Source organism: Gadus chalcogrammus, chromosome 23 (genome assembly GCF_026213295.1).
Source record: "Gadus chalcogrammus isolate NIFS_2021 chromosome 23, NIFS_Gcha_1.0, whole genome shotgun sequence".
In the NCBI taxonomy this organism is placed as follows: domain Eukaryota; kingdom Metazoa; phylum Chordata; class Actinopteri; order Gadiformes; family Gadidae; genus Gadus; species Gadus chalcogrammus.
The window spans coordinates 13,108,197-13,130,264 of NC_079434.1; the positions used below are offsets into that span (position 1 = coordinate 13,108,197).

The following is a 22,068-nucleotide window of genomic DNA, read 5'->3' on the forward strand; positions in this document are numbered from 1 at the left end:
CGAAGATCAACATGGAGACTTGGCCTATAACCACCACGCTTGCATGTTGTTTTTAAATTATCACAGAAATAAATACAAAAAAAAAGAACAAAAAAAAAATCTCGGAAAGAAACCATGGTGGGTTCAATGTGTGCTACATCTGTTGGTGGCAGCTATAAGTTATTTATTTATGCATATTATATTTATTTATATAATAATAATAATAATGTATTTTTCACCCCACCAGACATCTGGCGCTGATACACATATGGTTTGATTGGGACAGGGCAATAAAGAAAGCAAAGCAATATGAACACAATGCCAAACCAATTATTATGAATTCAATTCTAGTAATCACTAGTCTAAATCCCTCAAATATTCCCGAGCTCATACAGTGAGAGATCTCAGGGTTTATCTTTTTATCATCAAAGAGACAACCTACAAGACTGTGTGATATAACGTCTTCATCTCAATACAACCCCTTTAATATAATTATTGCCCTCAAATGGACCCAAATGACCCTGCCACCCCAGCCAAACAAACATCAGAATAATCAAATACACAAGTAATTTGTGGGTTTGGCAAATGGGGGATCATTAAGCATCGAAAGATGTTGAGCTGAGAGAGTTGAGCAAAATCAAGGTGTCGGCCATAACACTAATCATGGGTATGTTCCTTTCATTTCAGAGGGTGCATTCGTAGAAGACTTATCTCCACTAGATGAGTCTACTACCGCTGCTCTGGCCCATAGAAGGAGAAGACACATCGTCAGTGTTATGATCGGCACGGGTTCGTCCTGCAATGACGCTTCTGTGAGAAGGATGGGTTGTGGGTTCAAAGGTGACCCGGGTAAACGACACACAAAGCAGGGCATGCCGTAGGGCTGAACAACAGAACAAGGTGCTGAAGGAGCCTCATGCTTAAAGACTCCTTTCTGGGAACACGGCTGAAGCTCTCGGATTAGGGCTGACCTAAACGTTGATACGCGCAACAGGAGTGGAGCTTATTCAGATTGGGAGCTTTCACTGTTTCTTTCTCGTGTATTATTTCAGTGGAATGTATTGTTTCAGTTTGGTTTGTATATATTATTCAGGGTTTGGGTTCCTCTTTGACCCTGTTCAGAACTAAAAATATGGTTCAGTCGATGATCGATCAACAATCCGATCAATTCTTGGAATTAATTGTGAAACAATATTCAGGACAATCGTATGATTCATTGTCGTGTAAACTGGCCCAGTCCACAATGGAAAAACAATGGATTGAATGTATAAATAATTTCATGTAACTTCTACAAGTAGTCACCATTCCTTTCAAGATGAAATACGGTGGCACTTTAATGATCAAACGGGAAATGGGGGAAAACCACCCCGTGCATCACGACATAAGCTAAGTGTTCCACGTTTTTGTATTGAACAGGGACCGTACATACGATCACAAGCGGACACCGCAGCCGATCACAGCTGGTGTTACCACCACTAGCTGTGATCGTACGGCTTCCCATAGGTCTGAACAGGGCCCTCGCTGTGATTTAGTTAGGTTTGTTTGCTATGGCTACGGGCAAATGTTAACGGTAGGATGGCAAGGCGAGTGTATGTGGGTCCCGGTGTATCTTTATATGTGTGTGTGTGTGTGTGTGTGTGTGTGTGTGCTCGTCTGTGCATGTGTGTGTCAGTGTGTGTGGAGTAGACTATGGCTGAGGTGGGCTCAGGAAGGCCGTCAGGACCGTTCAGATCCCCCCCCCCCCCCCCCCCCCGAAAAAAGGATGATGAGGTTCTTGTCGCGCGTGAGACTGTGTCAATATGGCCCCTACCACCCTCTTCCCAAAGAAACAAGCATCTTCTTCTAACATTAAACCGGTTCAGTGGCTGGAGAGACAGGCGGGAGCAGTGTGTGTGTGTGGGGGGGGGGATATTTTGGCTTCTGAATATGAGGGGGACGGGGGGGACGGGGGTTAAATAAGTTCCAGAGCGCGGTGCTGCGCGGTGCTGCGCGGTGCTGCGCGGTCCACTAATCGGCGTAGAGGATGAATCCGGAGAAGGTGCTGTACTTGTTGTTGTTCCCCCCGTGGGCCTTGCCCCCGTCCAGCTTGATGTAGACCTCGTCGCCCGGCACCAGGTGAAGCACCACGCTGTTGCTGGCGTAGTCGTAGTTCTGGTCGGCGTCCTGGGCGATGGCGCTCGCCCGTACCTGCGGGCGGGGCGAAGGAGCGTGAGGGGGGGCGGGGTTTAGGGCACGAGAGCGGCAAGCCGAGACAGACCGCGGCACACCACAGAGGAGACGATGATGCATGGATGAGCAAAGGCATTCGGGCCTCTGACGCACGCACACACACACACACACACAGGCGCACACACACACACACACACACACACACACACACACACACACACACACACACACACACACACACACACACACACACACACACAGACACACACACACACACACACACACACACACAACACACACACACACACACACACACTCACAAATAGACATGGCCTTTTGATGACGGTGAGGAATCCCCTTCTTGATGATGAAATGAAACACTTATAGTCGGGATATCCGCTCTTCAAAAAACTGATTTTGTGTTTGTCGGTGGCCAATCAAGGTTAGGGTTAACTTCCAAGTCTATCAGATTGAAGTAGGATATAGTTACCAAACTTTTGAGTATAAGCATTTCACATTTAAATCATGGCTGAAACTCTTCAGTTAGAAGTCACCTTTTGCCCAATGTTCTCATTATGTCTGCACGCGTCCTCATTAAAGAAATAAATAAAGGCATATCTATGTAAATCAGTGCCTGATTGAATCTGTTTATTCAAATGATATGCATGGGTCTAAAATTATTACTCACATCAGGCTTTGCTGTGTTTAAATACATTATTACTGTATTATAAAGGTCATATGTTAGCATGTGCGTATGCATGTTTAGTTTGTCCCAAAATATATATAATAATAATATAAAAAAGGGAAAATGTTGGCTTTGTCTAAAAAATGTAACAGGCTTACTGACGTTCGGAATATTAAATTCAGCAACAATTATCCATCAATCTGAGACATTTATTTCAAACACCTTAAATTGTTGATCTAAAAAAAATTAATAATTTTTGTGATGTCAATCGATGTTTGTGCGGTGTTTTTCCGGAACAAGGCCCCTATAGAAGGCCCCGTGGCTGGCTCGATGCTGGTTGGACTGCTATCGGCGATCCATTACGTTAGGCCTATATGTAAGGCTGATGGACAGGGAGGCGACGCGCTTGGTGAAGCCGCTCTGTGAGTCGTGGGAGCTAACAGTGCCTCAGAGTGACACCGAGTATAGCCCCGGGGGATACAGATTAGATCTGCTGTCTGACAGCCCCGCCATGTAGCCTTTGATCAAGAGACTGGCTTCGTACAGGGGTGGGGCGGGGGGGGGGGGGGGGGGAATGGCAAAAACAGTGACAAGCGCGGAGTTGTGTGTGTGTGTGTGTGTGTGTGTGTGTGTGTGTGTGTGTGTGTGTGTGTGTGTGTGTGTGTGTGTGTGTGTGTGTGTGTGTGTGTGTGTGTGTGTGTGTGTGTGTGAATTTAAATGTGCCTGTGTTTATGTGTGTGATTTTCTGATTGTGTGCATGTAACTGTTGGGAGTGAAATAATGAATGTAATAATAATAATTATTATATTCATTATTGATTATTGCGATAGGCTATATATTATTGGTAATTATTATATTATTAGCCTAATCTTAATTTAATATTTGAAATTGGTTCAATACAAAATAGATGCAAATGAGATTACGCTGGTCATAATGTTATCTTTTTATTGTGTGACCATGTGTTTTGTTTTCTAAATAAATGTGGGATGAAGAATGACGTATGACTGCGTTACGACCCGTTGGGGTTTCCGCCTCGCTCGCGCACCCCTCGTCAATCAATCCCAAACGAGGGACGTCACGCGCCACTCCACTATGGCCGATTTAGTTCAAATGACGTTAACGTGCACTTTGTGTGACTTTAAACAACATAAGTTACGGAATGGGACACCCTAATTCTTCCAATCATCGGGCGCAGTGTATTTGTGCCGCTTGTGCGTGCCAAGCGTGCGTGTATGTGTGTTCGCGTGAATAGGCCTATACACAACGAGCGCGAGGGTGTGCGCGCGGCGTGCTCCTACCTGGATGTTCTTACACAGGTCTGCCCACATGCTCGTGCCGTCGCCGCCGCGCATCAGGACGTGGTAGGTGAAGAAATAAATCCCCGGGATCGAGCAGGTGAACTTCCCGGTCGTGGGGTCGTAGTGGTTCCCCAAATTCGTCACCACGTCGTCAAACTTCAGCACCTCGTATCCCTCGTGCTGCTTTTTAAGACCCGCGTAAAAGGCGATCTTGGGCACGGTGCTGTAGGTGGCGGCGCTGATGGCACCGGCATCAGCACCGGTGTTCGGTCCTGCCGGTCCCGGTAGACCGGGCCGTCCCGGTTCTCCCTTATCCCCCGGCGGCCCGGGGTGACCGGGTGGTCCTTTCTCACCCGGGGGACCCCTCGGACCCGTCTTCCCTGGACTCCCTGGTTCCCCCTTCGGACCTTGGATGAACGTGGGTGCGGACTCCGCAAAGCTGTTATCGCGCAGGGTGTCCGCCCTGGCGGTGCTCGTGGGCGAATTGGTGCCGTAAGGGCATACCCATCGGCACGGGCCGAACATCTCAAGGTGCGACGAGGTTCCCGCGGAATTAACCAGAACCGGGATGAGAATGACCAGTAGCAGCACCATGACCACCCCCAGCACCCCCGCCGCGACCAGCCGCTTCCTACCGACCAGGCGAGTCAGCGCAGGGCGATCCGGCTGTCTGCTTTTGGGTGAAATGTTGCCGGCTGTTGAGGTATCCCTTCAGATGGAAATAAAAGTAGACCAGCTACCAAGCCGACCTTAGTCGGGGATGTTAATGAACTTTTTAAGGGCAGAACCCCTTACGTTTTGTTTTGGTCCAGATGTCTCAGTCTCTCCCTCCAATCTCTCGCTCGCGCTCTCTCTCTCTCTCTCTCTCTCTCTCTCTCTCTCTCTCTCTCTCTCTCTCTCTCTCTCTCTCTCTCTCTCTCTCTCTCTCTCTCTCTCTCTCTCTCTCTCTCTCTCTCTCTCTCTGTCTCTCTCTCTCTCTCTCTCTCTCTCTGCGTCTCAGTTTCTCCACACTACTTTAAGTGCTCACTGTGAGAAACTTCAGCCCTTTTTCAGGCTGCCGTGTATTCACTCGTCACTGGCTTCCAAAAGGCACCGGACTCAGCATCTCTCGCGCGTTGGTCTGCGCTTTAAATCCGGTCCACGTGCGCGAAGAGAGACAGGGCGCGCGAATGTCAAGCAGCAGAACAATCCTCCTTTTGATCCCAATTTAAACCTTGGCACTGTAGCTCCAAAAACAACAACAATAACAACAACAACAACCACCCGAATGAACACTGAACCGGAACACGTCCTTCAACACATGGACCTATAAGTCTTGATTAGTTGGCTTAAGGAGCAATAGAAAAAAAAAAGCTCATATCTGATGACGATCGTTGTGGGGGAAAAAAAAAAAATGCAATGGTCTTTGGAGAGAGCACACGGGCATCTGCGATGTGCAACACACTGGTCAGAAAGGCTGAGGCGAAATGAAGGGGGAGGGCAAGATAACGGCGCGTCTTATAGAAGATGGAAATCTCGCAGTGCCGGTGACACCACCCACCGGCTTACCGTTAGACACACATGGGGGATGTCTGTCTCAAATCCAATGGTACATCAAACCATTCCACAACGTCAATTTAAAGAAAATAAGTGAGTGGGTCAAGTTTTTGGACTGAACAAAACACCCCATCATTAAATAAATAAATAGATAAAAAGTACGGGTGTAACGATTCACCGATATAATCGGTAACCGGTTGGATTAACACAGATGCGACTACATCGTGGGCCCCTGAATAGTTTTTAAATGATCGAGAATTGGTCAATGCACCGATTTAACTTGCGAGTCAGTTGAGTGAAGCTTTAGGATATTTTGACAATAATTCTCAAAAACCTTTTTGACCAATCAGATCGCTCAGATAGTCAGATAGTTCCATATTAAAACATATTGTCCCTGAATGGTATCTCATAGCGCATGTATCTAAATACATAGTATCGGATCGTCCTATAAAGGAGAGATGCACAATAGATAAAAGGCCATATTTCACAGCAGCAGTAATTGATGAATCGCTTGAGCTCATAATGTGAGCCAGCCATTCGTCTTGACCGTTCAGGACAGGTGTCTAGGGAATGATAAGATATTGAAATCCAAGTGACCGCACGCCCGGGTTCATTAGGCTTCCAGATGTACACGTATTGAGCGCGTGATGTATCGCGGGTCCCTGAAAATGAGCTATGAAGGTAGCGGGCCGATCATTGAAACGGCACTTCCGTCAATAACCGAGCTGCACATGATTAATTGCTGGAGAGGTCTTTAAGGGGAGCCAAAAACAAGTTAAATCTCGTCCCCACGATTAAAAGGAGACGAGACATTCACATTGTGTCTCTGCCCTATCAGGAAAACAAAGTTGCTTAAAGGATACTGAATAGATTTAGTCAAATTGAAGAGTCATCAAGATGCGTCAGAAGGGATGACTTGACACGCATCACACACACACAAGTGCACGTACCCCCGCCACATCGCTCACTCACTCTCTCTTGCGCGCACACACACATACAGACACACACACACACACACGCTTAGGAAACCAGAGCAGGCTTCAACTTACTTTTGGAAAAACTAAACAAAGAATACTTGAAGGGTGTACACACACACACACGCACACGCACGCACACGCACACACACACACACACACACACACACGCACACACACACACACACACACACACACACACACACACACACACACACACACACATAACACAAACACACACCTGTATGGCACCTGTCATGATCCATTACAGCAGGGTCTGGGGTTGTGTTAGGACAGGGTCTCACCCTCCCCCCCCCCGTCCCCCCCCCATTAAGGTGTCAAGGTGCAGGCCCCTTAAAGACAACCAGAACCGCCCCAACACACATCCCACCCATAAATCAAGCCGGGGAGAAATCAATGGGCTTTGGTTAGCCCAGGACCTACCGCGTCCTTGGAAGGCGTGAGTTGAATCCAAAGAAGAGGCGTGGGCGGATTAAAAAAAAAAAAAAACTGTGATGGGAGAACGTAAACTTATAATTAGAAGAAACACCTAACAAGGAAAACAAGACTAAATTCACCTGAGGTGAACCTTGGTTGGAGACAATCACTTGGCGGCCATTTTTTGTTGTGGGATTGTCTTCGATTCAGTTTTCAATGTTTGCGTTGTTGTTGTTGTTGTTGTTGTTGGTGAGCAGCTTAAGTAAACAGGGCTGGTTGGAAAAAGGTCACGACTACACGCCCACTCTGGGTAATGACAGATTCCCACCAGCAGGGGCTTCATTTATCAGCCGGAGCTTAGCTTTTTTAATAGACCCCGACTGAATTGCGATAGAGTCTGGGTCAGATTGCCATTACTCTGGATCTCCTTGGTGATGAATCGTCCACTATGGGATTAGGTTGGAAACAGGGCTTTGCTTCTTTCTTTGTCTATTCCTTCCCAACTTTTAGGAGCAGTTTGTGAGGAACGTCATGATGGGCCCCGTTTTAGGCTTGTAAAAGATGCTTAAGAAGAACAGGAACACCATGACCTCTTGCCTACTTCAAAAAAACAAATGCCAATTCTAATCATTTAAGGCACTTTAAAAGGTGTAAATTGCTAGATTGGGCCGAATTAGTCCAACAACCTCCAAACCAATAGGGGACAGCATATCGCCAGACAGTTGTGGTGCACATGCCTTTAGTATGCTGAACATCTGAACCGCATATCAACAAACTAGGTTACATGTAGACACCATATTTTCACTAGTAACTTAGGTAGACAGGTTAAAGGGCTACGGTGTAGTTCTGAAGTGAATCAGTTAGTGCGTAGGTGCTCTTTGTTACACAAAAACATAGTTTCTAAAAAGATAAGCTGACCAAGGCGCTCTTCTTGAAGTTAAAAAAGCTCTAATAAATAGGATAATTCATCCGCTCTTGCTGGAGACCGGTCGCTGCAGGGAAGGGGATCTCTGGTGTACAAAGTGGTATTACGAGACGTTAAGGCCGCTGCTAGCCAGGCCAAATGTCTTACTTTATTAAATACCTCAGCAACTCAAGACACACAACGTCAAAAGAGTTATTTCTTCACATTCTGTTGATAACTGTAAGAAGGTCCAGACTGTTGCGTTTTCTTTATAGTCACACTTTGCAATCATATAATATGCATGTGCCAGAAATGTATATTGGCAAGAAGACCCGCTTGTGGTGTTTGTAAACCAAACAAGCAATTGACGCATGAGGTAGTATACTCCAATATCAGATATATTGCCGCCCTAGCTTTAAAATCAGTCATTGATCAAACTCAAATGTAGGCTATTTATTGAGTATTAACTGCCTCATTGTACACCACAATTAAGCCTTACAAAACATTCAAGAAATAGGCCTACTTAACATTGCTGGAATATTTGATGTTGAACGCAATCGTGGACACTACAGTCGTTATAATTTAACATCTAATCGAGAATAAGATAAAGGGGGATTGGTTTTCAGATGTTCATGACAACATAAAAATGCCACATTAAACATTCTTTCTTGACAGAGTTTACAATGTGGTCTTCATCCTATCATATATAGCCATTGAACTGAATGTGAAATCCGGGGGTCAGATTCAGTGGGCTGGCGAGACAAGCTGGATGGAGCTTATATCGCTCTTTGTTTGCCTATGTCCCGTTAGAGGAGATCCACATTTCAATAAGGCCACCTGGTTCGTAAATTGTATATTATAAATTGTCTAGTGTTTGACTCGCAGCTGAAAGACACTGGGTGTCTTTTTCCCATAACGTCTATCTGGAGGCATCTCTGACCAGGACCCCTAACCCCTACCTGCTCATGAATGACCTGTATCTTAATTCAGTGATCTAAATATGTAATTTAGATTACTTAAGTAATATAAATAATGCATGTGGAGGGCTGTTGGCTGGCCAAGCTGCACATTGCGGTTGACAACAGGAGATGGTCCTTAGGATCATAATGACTGTAACTATTATTATTACCGTGAATGAGGAAGTGGGTAACGAGGCATTAGTAGATATCTGCATTTACTGTTGTTTGTTTACCCCTGTCATGCAAATGAGTGTCTGTATGAGGTTGGGTAAAGGTTAAATATGGATTATCCATTTCAGGTGCAGCAATACGCAATTCCCCATCCACTTGTGGATGCTGTTCTGAAGGGTAAGCATTTTAACTGAATATATGCCGGTGAACCACCATCACCTTCCCAGCAAATGGCCATGCGTCAGTTCCCGTGCATGCGTCATATTTGCATATATCCGCCGGGAAATGCAGGGCCTGCCGCTGCTAGCAGAGCATTAAAGGGGGAATACATTATGCAAATACAATGAGTGGCGCAATTAAATTACACCTCGAAAATATATTTTTGCATTGTACGTATAGGATGACCAATGATACAAAAATGGCTGCCACAAGTTGCACCCTAAAACGATGTACAGTCTTACAGGACCTCATGAACTGCGGGCGTTGGAATACGATAGGAGCTGGGTGCGTGCGGAACAACTGTGACGTTATTCATGATTGCCAGCGCATACACTGACCCTGATATGAAACGTTGGTGCTATTTCCGCAGCTGTTCTTTGTATGATTTCCCATGTGTTCCCCCCCCCCTCCCCCCCACCCTCCCTCATTAGTCTCTGACCCTGGTGTGTGATACAGTACGTAAAACTGTTGACCGCTTACAGTCGAAATTGAAGGCTAGGTTGTGAAGAGGAGGCCGGGGGGTGTGTATATATAATGCTGATGATGATGACGAGGTTGGTGGTGACGTGAGAAAGAGAAAGTTGGACTGAAATGTGTGGAGAGGAGAGTGTGAGAGCAGCGTGTGTGTGTTACTGTGTGTGTGTGTTACTGTGTGTGTGTGTGTGTGTGTGTGTGTGTGTGTTTGTGTGTGTGTGGACAGGAGTCCCGTGGTGAGTATGCGCTGCTCCGATGGCCAAACAGATGTGCCTGCTGCGCCCGTGACTGTGTGCGGTGTGTGAATAGGCAGGCAGGGTGGATACACACACACACACACACACACACACACACACACACACACACACACACACACACACACACACACACACACAGAGACACTCTCATGCTCTCTCACACACACACACACACACACACACACACACACACACACACACACACACACACACACACACACACACACACACACACACACACACACACACACACACTTGAAAGCAGTGGCAAACATGCACAAAGGGTTCTGTACTAATATACTTTGTTTTGAAATATTTTTTCTTCGCTTACTTTGTTTCCTCTTACACCCCTTACCCCCACCAAAAGACACACGCACGTGCACGCACACAGCACTCACACACATACACACACCAGCCAACCAGTCAAGGCTTGTTTGGAGCAGCACAGGAAACAATGCTGAAAGGATGACAGTGAGAGTGAGACACCGACGTGTGAGAAGTGATTTTTTATGTAGACTGTAACAAACATCCTGTGTTTACCGGAAGAGTTGTTCCAAGAGTACATACTGTATATATGTCTAAGACGTCTCCAATCTGGTCTGTAGGTTTCATTCAGGAATAGCATTATAAGCATGTCTTGTACCGGACATCTGCCCCTAAGCTGGTTGTATATGCTGCTTTAAAGGCCTGTTATGCATCTCGTTCAGGGCGATTCATTCCAATTTCTGCTTTAGATATTTTATGGAAGTTTAAGGTAAAATCTATTCAACCACGTTAACAATAGTGAGTTGAATTTTATATTGGACTATGCATTTGAATGTGTATATGAATGTGTTAATAATTTCTTAAATGATGCTGCAATATTGATGCATTAGAGTTGAGTCGGAAATAAATATTGAATTGTTGAAAATGATGATTGTGGGAATAATGTCCAGCAGAATAAGGCCAAGCAACATTACGCAAACGATAATGCTTTATTCAAAATAATTGATACACAGAGCAAATGGTACATGTAACAGTGTATCGTGGCACCCGAGAAAAGCATGATACAAATTAATACAAAAGAATTGCAGTGATTACATTTGTTCATTTTGCAAAAAGCTGTCATGTGACGTCCTGCACATTTCAACTTTTCAACTTCTTTTGTATTCGGTATTAATACAGAAGAATTGGAGTGATTACAATTGTTCATTTTGCAACAAGTTGTGATGTGACGGACGGTAAGGTGAGTGCCTCAATTCTTTCTTCTTCTTCTGCGTGCTCTTTAAAAATAACTTGTTCCCGTGAATCGGGGCTAATATTGGGTTCCGGGTTTGTCCCAGATAGGAGGAAAAACACTTGACAAAAAAAAACCACTTGAAATCAGTCTTTCTTACAGGAGCACACCACATGCCTACGCTCGTGCGCCTACACAAACACACACGCACGCACACACACACACGCACACGCACACACACACACACACAGTGAAATGAACACTATAAAAGGAGCCGTAATGGAGTCCAGTTGGAGAAATTGAGGAGCTACAAGTGGGTATTGTACTTTAAGGATGTAGTCATTAACTCAGTCTTTTTCAATCGCAAGGGTGATGTGTATAAAAATAATATCTAAGCATCATGGTCAATGTCCTATTGTTCAGATTTACTAAACGTGGAGAAGCCACGATGTCTGACGGAAGGCAAAGACAGTAGAAAGAAAGTCAGAGAGAGGCAATTGAACAGCAGGCAATTACAAACAAAGCGACTAAACTAAAAAGGCACTAGGTTTGTGTGTATGTGTATTTGTATATATGCGTGTGTGACTGCGTGTGAGTGAACCAGAGAGATTCTTCTTCCCTTGTGGTCGTGACCCAACAGTTTTAGGGGTAGCTAACAACCTCTCTATCTCATGCCTTAAACATAGCTAGGACACACACACAAACACGTGTGTGTGTCATAGCTGAGACCCACGTGTGTGAGGGTCTGGTGGTCCCCCCGGGGTGTTTGAGCCCTCTTCCTGACAGGGGCCCCGGGGTCGATCAGCCGCTGGTGGGGCCCCATTGCAGCTTGTTCCCAGCCAGACCTGAGTCAGTGGGGGCTCCGGAGGTCACAGTAAGGGCCCGGATTACGAAAAGGACAACAAAGTCAAGTGTCTGGCTGTCACACGAGAAAAAGGCGAGTTCTCTGCAACCGTCATGAAGTGGAATTAAGATTTGGTTGTTTGCTTGATATGAAGTGTAGTTTCAACCTAGCCAAAAGGCAGATAGGCTAAGGCCCAATCCCATTTCTACCCCTTACCCCTCCCCCTTGTTTTGAAGGTGTAAGGGGAAGGGGGAAGGGGAAGGCGTAAGGGGTAAAAATGGGTTTGGGCCTAAGGCCCAATCCCATTTCTACCCCTTACCCCTTCAAAACAAGGGAGAGGGGTAAGGGGTAGAAATGGGATTGGGCCTTAGATTGGCTTGCCCCTATGTCTGGTCACATCTCCTTCTGTATGTGCGACCGAAAGTAAAATTAAACCATGCCAAGGAATAGAGCTTGCCGTACAGGAGATGCATGGTTGAAGAGTTGAAGAAGAAAGAAGAAATGGGAATTTGTGTTTTAAAATCTGAAATCATCATTTAATCAGTACAAAACAGCTGCAGAACGGCAGAGATCAGAGACTGGTCCTTGGACCCCACGCACAACCGGAGTACGACGACTCGAGGAGGCACTGCTGCGACAAGGACTTCAGAAATACAAGGCAGTATAAAATGAACGATAAATAAGGACGCCAAAAAAGAAAAAATAAACAGGGAAAATTCTAATGAAAAGGGGCGTTAAAAGGCACATGCAGTGAGAGCAGGTTTAGCCTCTCCTCCTCCTCTTCCATCCCTCTCTCATCACTTGTTCTTGGCGGCCAGCGGCTTGCGGCTGATCTTCTTGCTCTTGTCCGTGTTCTTCTTGGGGGGCTCCGGGTTGGCCTGCAGGTTCCGACCGTACAGGCTGGAGAGGACAGAGAGAGAGAGAGAGACGGAGAGATAGGATAAGCATACGATTATAGATTATAGAAGGGGAGAAAAAGGGGTGGGAGAGAGAGAGAGAGAGAGAGAGAGAGAGAGAGAGAGAGAGAGAGAGAGAGAGAGAGAGAGAGAGAGAGAGAGAGAGAGAGAGACTTAGCAAATTGACTTTTGCTATCAAAGCCCCTTCCGCGGAAAAAAGGGGGATACAACATTACCAAAAAGCAAATCTATGTATATGTTTGAAAGAGCGTTTTTATGAGCAAGAAGCTCCCCTCCCTCTCTCTTCTACCCAGCTGAGGGCCAGAGAGAAGCAAAAAAACAAAATCAAGGATGCACACAAAGAGACAATTATTTCTAAACTGAGCCATTCCAGAGAGGAAGAGCAGAGCAGGAGAGGAAGTGTGTGTGTGTCTGTATGTGTGCATGCGCTGCGGGTGTGTGTGTGTGTGTGTGTGTGTGTGTGTGTGTGTGTGTGTGTGGAAAGAGCAAGTGAGCGAGATAGAGAAAGAGAGAGAGGGGGTTAACACAGAGACAGAAGCACAAGGAACGGCCCTTTCCACTTCACCAAGCTCTCTCCTCTCTCTCTCTCTCTCTCTCTCTCTCTCTCTCTCTCTCTGTGAGCCAAAGCCACCCAAGGGGGGGGTAGTGACAGAGATAGAATGAGAAAAGAAAAGGGTGGTGGTGGTGGTGGTGGTGGGGGTTGTCCGCCCGGGTACTGCAGTGGTAACTGACACTAATAGGGCGATCACAGTGAATGTTGACTAAGTGCCTGATCATTACCGAGCCCGACGCCAACCCCACGCACCTGACCGCACATCAGAGTCTGTGTGTGTGTGTGTGTGTGTGTGTGTCTGTGTCTGTGTGTGTGTGTACAGATTATCTTTTTGTGGCAAGGGCCATACCGAAAAAAAACAAGTGGGTCATTGACATCCGTTTTTTATTTCAAATGGAAAAGAGGATGAATACATAAAGACAAATGAACCCTGCCCTTTGAGATCTTGAGGTCGGATTGCAGAGCAGCTAAATGTCAAGAGTTCCTGCGCTTGATTTGAGGGAGCATTCAATATTTACTAAAGGCACGTACAGGACGCATGCATGCACATATAAAACCGATACACACAAACTAGTACCTGTACAAATATGCACAAGTGCACGGCAACCCCTAGCTAAACTAAAAAAAATCGTATTAGTTTGTGCTTGATATGAAGATGTGGGGATGGGTTGAGAGAACATTTCTAAGGTTTGAGCTAAACGCTTCACAGTTTAAATGTATAACTTCGGTGTTTAGGTCAAACGTTATATGATGGGTGTCATTTATTTATTTATTTATTTTTATTAGACCACAATAATTGTCGAATGAGAAACACAAATAGTTCATTCTGGATAGGCTGGACAGCCCCGGGACGAGCATAGGCAGCTCATCTTTGATCCTGAAACAAACATCTATAGGAGTCCATGGTGAAGACTGATTCCACTCAAACAGGAAGTGTACATCTCTTACACACAGGCAGGCAGACCTAAACCCGGTGGTTTCACCCCTGGTAACAGAACGGAGCAGTAGATGGAGTGGGAAGGGGGCCTGCTGTCCTCCGATGGTTCCCCTGCAGTAGGTCGCCCCTCTTGGGGAATGGGAAAAGGGCAACTCCTCCCCATTCCAATACCCTTCTCTAAATACCACAAATAACCAAACTCTGAGAAATAAGAGAAAAGGATACAATATGCTGTACTTGTGTACATGCGCGCGCACGCACGCACACGCATGCACGCATACGCACACACTTTATATTATTTCCCCTGCAGAGCTTGTCCAGTCAGCCGTACAGTCACGCTCCCAGAGGATAAAGCCAACTCTGAAACTCGGTGGAACCCTAAAACACCCCGTCAATACGGGCTGTACTAATACTAGTCAAAGTAGTGGTAGTAATTGGGCTAAGGGGGCCACATAGAGAGGACAATTATGTAAAGCTTACTGCTAGCACTAATGTAGGTTTAGATCGGACTTAAGGTCTTGTGCACGTTTGTGTTTCGACGTTAAAAGTTACGATGCATCATAAAAATGTAGCTTTTTGTTAAATGATTTGCGACTTAATTAATCATTCATTCAAACTGAAAGGAAACAATAGCATCTAAGAATATCTCCACCAGCAAGTAACTTGCTCCAACAAAAACTCTGTGACCGTGGGACTGAACGGATCGATCAGAATGGCCACAACGCAAAGTAAGCAACTTAGACTGCTACAAAAAAGATAAAGTTTTCTTGGGGGAACAAACCAACAATCAAACCCTCACTGCGCTTCAGCATTTCATTTGACCAAGGAACAACTAAAGAACAAGCCCTTTTTACAGGAAGTAAGGGAAGAACGTGGACCTTAAGGCGAGGATGCCTCTGTTATGTAAGAGATCAGCGAGTCGGTCATTATTGCAAAATTTATTTTATTGATGTAAAAATGATTTTTTTGCTTCCGCTGGAATAAATAGTCTGTTCGATTCTACGGTTGGAACTTTGCCCATAGCAACGCTCTGGTATTCAGAATTAAGACGCTATTATTATGTAATTTGCCAATCAGAATCCAGTACTGAACAAAGCCATGTAATAAAGTGCCCTGAACATTGACAACATCATGTAACCAGACACAACAACCAATGCCACAGGATGAAATGATGTTAAATATATGTATAGATAAATAAGAGAGAGAGAGAGAGAGAGAGAGAGAGAGCGAGAGAGAGAGAGAGAGAGAGAGAGAGACCGAGAGAGAGAGAGAGACCGAGAGAGAGAGACCGAGAGACCAACCAAAGGCAAGACATAAGACAGATAAGTCCAAAGTGGAATCTTTTGATTGATTGGGCAAGAGCCTTTTAAAAGGGAGGGCAGGATCGCTCATTTGATCGATAAACAGTCCGGCCTTGCTTCCACATGGGGCTGCTGCAACAAGGGGGCGGGGCGCCGGAGTAAGTGTGGATCTCTCTGGGCTGATGAATGGGCCTGGGAGGGTACATAGCGATATAGATATAGAAGAGGAGGCTCCATTACGTGTCTCATAAAAGAGGAGGAACTAAGGAGGGATCAATGTGTGCGTATGCCTGTGAAGAATAATGCTCCTAATTAATGACACAGAGAAAGCCCTGTGTTAAAGCCCCAAAAAGGGGTTTATTGAAGAAGGCTCCCTCTAAAGGAGCAGGGGTGTCATTGCAGCTTTAGTGGGTTGTTAATGGAAGTTAAGTGGGCCTCTTGTGGAAGTGTGTAGGGTTTGGCGGTGTGTGAGTGAGAGAGGACTAAGAGACTGCCGAGTTAAGTCCATGAACACATCATTAGCTTCCAGCAAAGCAACAGCCGCTATGAGCCGACAATGTCCATGACATTATAAGGAAAGAGAGGGATGCTGACTTTTCCTTTGTCCCACCCATGTTAGGGTGATAGGGATGCCCGTTCAGTTTCAGTCAGAACGCCAAACAAAGCTGTGATCTGATTGGACGTCCATGTGCAGAATCCGAGCCGGCCGCCACGGCCCCAGGGCAGCGACTACGCTATGTTTTGCCTCAACCCTCAACTCCTGAAGAAAACAGTGGCAACCCCGACGCAAAAAAGCCCGTTATGTATTCGCCGCTTCAGTGACAGCTGTTCCTAATCACCCGTCATCCCTCTAAAGCCGCCAAGCCTCGTTCCTGAGCGAGGCGGGAGCGATGTACGTTCCTCCAGTTCTGTCCTCAAGTAACTCCGGAACACTATGGGTTGTGTAGCAGCCAGTTTATCCCCATCCCCCTTTCCCCAACACACACACACACACACACACACACACACACACACACACACACACACACACACACACACAAACGCACACTCATCGCCTCCACAGTGCTGTTTCACAGCACGTTGCAGGTTCTCAGTCGTCTACCAAATCCAGCCAGTGCTGTGGTGCGATCAAGCGCCTCCGTCGGTGCATGGGCTGGGACGTGGAGAGGAGGGGGGGGGGGGGGGGATCACGGCTGCTCATCTCTGGATGCATGAGCGCAGCGTTCAGAATACACACCGGTCATGGATACAGTGGGACACAATAGGGCTGTGGCGATTAGTCGATCGACGGAAAATTTGTCAAACCTGATTTATTGATTAGGTATAGTTGACTAGTCGTTTAAGTCATTTATCAAGTTTAAATAACAAACAACATTTTATGGTGAAGTTTGATTCTAATATTTGGTTCGTGGATTATTATAAAAAGAAAAGTTTTGTTTTTCTTGGCTGCTTGTCAGATAAAGCAAGCATTTTTGAGACAGTCACTTTGAACTCTGGTAAATTTTATTATGTATGACATTTTATAGACCAAATGATTGATATAAACAAGAACAAAAAATCTACTTTGAAAATAATCAGCTTTGCTGCCCTGGTGTAAAAACAATTATATTTTAGATTTGGCACAGGGCAAAATGTATCAGCACTCGTTCTGTGTCTGTGATGGAACTTCCTCATGGGGCTCCGTGATTCATATCCCAAACCCTTTTTTTTTTATAAAGAGGAGAGAGAGAGATAGAGAAGTCTGACGTTCCCATGGGTCTTTTGGCCGAGTCCTCTCGACTCTCCTATGTCCGCTTTTTTCTTTGTGCCCCCGCGTACCAGCTGTCCTCTCCTCTTCCTCCCGGCCTCCGTCACAGTCTGCTGTACACTGGAGATGCCAGAGCCCAGGGGGAACAGAGGATATCCACTCTGCACCCCCCTCTCAACCTCACGCCTGGCACACACTAGACCATCTTTCAAATTTGGTAAAGGTGAGAGACCACACACCTAACGATAGATGAGGATAAAAGCAACTGTTTTGGTCTTATGTGTTTTGTGTGCCAAGACAGCACACCACACGCTTATCAATGCCGTTCCCTAACCACCCAGGCCTGATTCTTAATCGCACTAGCATTCTCGTGATCAGATGGTGTTAAAATAGATGTACATGTTGCAACAAGAGATTCTCCCACAATTCAATCCATACACTGCGTAAGGCTAAAGCCCCCTTCACATGATCAGGGCAAAAACGTTCTTCCCTCATGCTTTCAGACCCATTCACAAAGCGCAGAGCAGGTAGCCGTTATATACTGTACTGCTGTACGTTGATGGGCAGGTACACTGTGTACCTGCCCATCAACGTACAGCAGTATATACAGGGTTTATGAAGATGAATGGATCAATATCGTGTTTCAGACCTCTGCCAGACATATTCCGAGGCCATGGAATATATATATATATATATATATATATATATATATCTATATATATATAAATCTCACTAAAAATTAGGCTAATCATCCCGAAGTGTGTACCCAGTACACATCGCCATACACACAGAGTGTAGCAAGTACTCACACAAACACATACACACACAATAAAGTTACTAACTTAGATTCTAAAGTAGTATCATATAATAAACAGCAATTACTATACAAGTTTTGTCTCTATGCAAGTGTCTTTAGCGGTATAGACGCCGATCAACCAATGGATTTTGGAAGGGGGAGGTGAAGAGGAGGCGGTTAATGGTTTCAGATTCCTGACTTGTCTTTACGGAACTCTCCTATTCCACACGGCTTAATTAATCAAAGCAAAGCTTGCTCACTGTTTGCAGTGTGTTATTTGCAAGTGTGTCCATTTGCAAGTGTGTGTGTGCGTGTGTGTTATCGTTTCACCCCTTTTGCCGCGTTTTTTGCACGTTTGTGTTGCATTTTAAGAGTTGAAAGGCCTGTGTGTGTCTGTGTTTGTGAGTGTGTGCGCGTTCAGTCCTTGTTGGCCCCTTGATAAATGAGCCCGGATGTCATAGGCCATTGATCTGATACCAGCTTTGTGTTTTCACTGGAACTGCAGGCCAATTTAGTAGGCTGCTATAAACGTGGCGCAGAAATGCTCCCAGAAACACATAGATATATGGAATACATAAGTGTGTATGAGATCTATGAGTGTGCTGGACCCGGAGGGAGGAGGAGAGCAGTGGGGGCAGTGGGACTGGAGCAGAGCGTAGATCTGAAATAAGTTACAATAATTAACATGTGTTACAAACGAGCACGGCTCTCGACCAATGGCAACAGAAGATGCGGCCAGCAATTGTGCCATGGCTCGACCAAACAACACGGTGCTCAAGTGTATTTATATATAAATATATATTCTGTATCTTATATCCATTGCTTTTGCCATTATGAGTTGATATGGTTTTGTCGTAAGCAGCACTTTAAGGTTTGAGTTACAAACCCTGTGCCGTATAACAGCACAGGGAAACTTCAGAGAGAGAGAGAGAGAGAGAGAGAGAGAGAGAGAGAGAGAGAGAGAGAGAGAGAGAGAGAGAGAGAGAGAGAGAGAGAGAGAGAGAGAGAGAGAGAGAGAGAGAGAGAGAGAGAGAGAGAGAGAGAGAGATGCAAGAAAGAGGAGGCAAACATAAAGAGGGTAGACAAAAGTAAGAAAAGCATTGAATTAAAAGTAAAAAGTATACATTAAGGTAGATGGAAGGAATGCAAGGCTCAGGGGAAAATAATTGAGGAAGGAGAAAAAGGACCAGGAATGACAATTGTGTGAAAGGATTGGGGCAAAGTTAACTAACAAAAAGTGCAGATGGGGGAAGTAACACAACAGAACCAGTGAGAGAGAGAGAGCAGGCAGGGAGATTGTGTTGTACTTGGCTAATGAGCTGTGTGATGGATAGGGTGTAGGGGTCTCCTCGACCAGTCTCGCCGATGTGTGTGTGTGTGTGCGTGCGTGCGTGCATGCGTGCGTGTGTGTGTGTGTATGTGTGTGTGGGACGGAGCCCTGTCCTGCCCACCCTGAGCCCAAATAACGAGGAACGATGGGCTGCTGCAATCAAACGTGTGGCTCTGTGTTCCCCGCACACACATTCAAACCAGCTCCCATGTCGAAGCTTCTTATACTCGGCTCCCACGGTAAAGGAATAGAACGGGATTTTATTTTTCTTTCCCAATAAATGTAATATTACGAAAGGTTACTTTTATTGCTGGTGAAATTGTCCATTGTGGATTAAGACGGCCCAGCAGGGGCCATTCTTTAGCCCCACACACACCCTTTAACCTAGTAGACAGTGACTGAATGAAGAGGCAGTGGGGCAGACACCACACACACTTTTAATGCATTCATTGAACATCCCAGGTAGGGCTATGTGTATGTGTTGATTAAACCTGACCAAGCAGCAATCACTCTACCATGATCCAGAGAGAGAGAGAGAGCGAGAGCTTTTAAAGCCTTTCAAAGACTGATGCTATAGACCTGCTTCAGCAGCCACGCTGTACTACGTGGAACCCAAGCAGCAACAAGTGGTCTTCCTCTCCACCTCTCTTCCTGCTGCTCTTGCACTGTCACTCTCAGGCCCACACACATTTACCTACATTTATCTGCCCACGTTAAAGGGAAGAGGACCAACCCTAACCGTAGCAGATCAATGCAGTATCCCAGAGGCACCGAGGGCATCACATGGATCGGTCTGTCCCAAACCTTCTCTAACACACCTTTTTGTTGAGCGTCTTCTACTTACTTATTGCAGAATATCTTTAGTTCAACCTCTCAGATGTGAGAGGATGAGTTTATTTTAAACTGTTTCCCTGGAAAGGGCTTTCCCCTGTAAAGCACTTTATACTTCTGTCTTGCACGAAAGGTTTTTAATTCCCAAGCACACACAACACGTCTCTTTGTTTTAGAAAAATTATTTGTGTTGTGGCTTTACCGGCATCAGATGTTTTTTTTTACTGCGGGACATTCCTCCGATACCGATACATATTGTGGCAGTATCTGTATTGTAACGATGCTTGCCAATTATTCTGCCTTTAAAAATCCGCTTATAAGCGACTCGGTGCCTGGGGGGAATAGTGCAGCGTTGCCGGGCTGAGGAGGGACCCACGCATGCACACACGCTCCCACCACTAATTGGCTGTTAATGATGCAGTGGTTGGAAGTCGAGAGAAAAAACCCAATAGCTACAGAGGGCAGCGCGCCTCTGCTCCCTGACAGTGTGTGTGTGTGTGTGTGTGTGTGTGTGTGTGTGTGTGTGTGTGTGTGTGTGTGTGTGTGTGTGTGTGTGTGTGTGTGTGTGTGTGTGTGTGTGTGTGTGTGTGTGAGCTCCATCTATTATCAGCTCAATAAGAGAGTCTGTCCCTAAACACTGTTCAAGGGGCCGATTCCAGGCGGTTCCATCTCTTTAGAGGGGAGGAGTGTAATTGTACACATAATGAGGGGGAATTACATCTCGCTGTGGTGTTAATGGCGATAAGAATTGAAGAAGGTTGTTTTTTTTCAAACCACCTTTGCATTGTTCCTACTACTTTGGAGTTGAAGTGCAATCTCACGGGTGCCTCATCAAGCAGTCGTTATAATGACATCTGAGATACACAGCTTATTATACATCACGCTTGTGATTTGAATGCATGGCGGGAAAGTAGCCTAGTTTTGAACATACATACTGCTGCAGATGCAAGGGCTTTCATCAGTGGGCCATAGGCTCCCTCATTGTGTTAAAGCATTCAACGATAGACAGTGACTTAACTGACATTAGCTTGCGTCACATGCAAATCTTTATGGGCTCTTCGAAATTGTCCCTTTAAGGGGCTTTTAACCTGGGGTGCGACCAGGGAGTCATATCAAAGATAGGATGGTTACGAGAGATAAGAAGAAGAAGCAGACGGATGGAAAGACAGAGAAGATCACAACATTCCACAGAGGAAGCAATGAATAAAAGATAATGTAACGTGGCGGAAGAGTGGGGGTGGGGGGTGGGGGCGTGGGCCTGAACGCATGTTAATGTGCACAGTCTACGTGGCTGAGCAGACAGGTTTGGCTTGTTGTCAGTAAACACCAGCACGCCGATTCCTCTGTCAGTAAAACAAGTGCCCAAATGAAATATGCATGGGAAATAAAAATACGCACACACACACACACACACACACACACACACACACACACACACACACACACACACACACACACACACACACACACACACACACACACACACACACACACACACACACACACACACACAGAATAAGTTTGTTCATCATC

The 22,068-nt window shown here is 45.6% G+C and overlaps 1 protein-coding gene and 1 pseudogene across 1 annotated transcript; both read right to left on the reverse strand.

The window, feature by feature from the left end:
* Positions 1 to 1,986: 1,986 nt before the first annotated feature.
* c1ql3a (complement component 1, q subcomponent-like 3a) lies at positions 1,987 to 4,749 on the reverse strand. The gene is made up of 2 exons (XM_056584485.1): positions 4,132 to 4,749; positions 1,987 to 2,166 (listed from the first exon to the last, which is right to left on the reverse strand). The coding sequence occupies exons 1-2, from the start codon at positions 4,723 to 4,725 to the stop codon at positions 1,987 to 1,989; spliced, it is 774 nt and encodes a 257-aa protein (XP_056440460.1). The 5' UTR covers positions 4,726 to 4,749.
* A 6,239-nt stretch (positions 4,750 to 10,988) lies between these two features.
* The window catches only part of LOC130377677 (ras suppressor protein 1-like), a 30,049-nt pseudogene continuing 18,969 nt past the window's right edge, over positions 10,989 to 22,068 (reverse strand).

What these genes read in the sequence shown, in the direction of transcription:
- c1ql3a (XM_056584485.1), bottom strand. Translation starts at nt 4,725, where the DNA reads ATGGTGCTGCTACTGGTCATTCTCATCCCGGTTCTGGTTAATTCCGCG. An exon ending in ACCTGTGTAAGAACATCCAG is followed by an intron (nt 2,167 to 4,131) that starts GTAGGAGCACGC and finishes CCCCGCCCGCAG; the next exon opens with GTACGGGCGAGCGCCATCGC.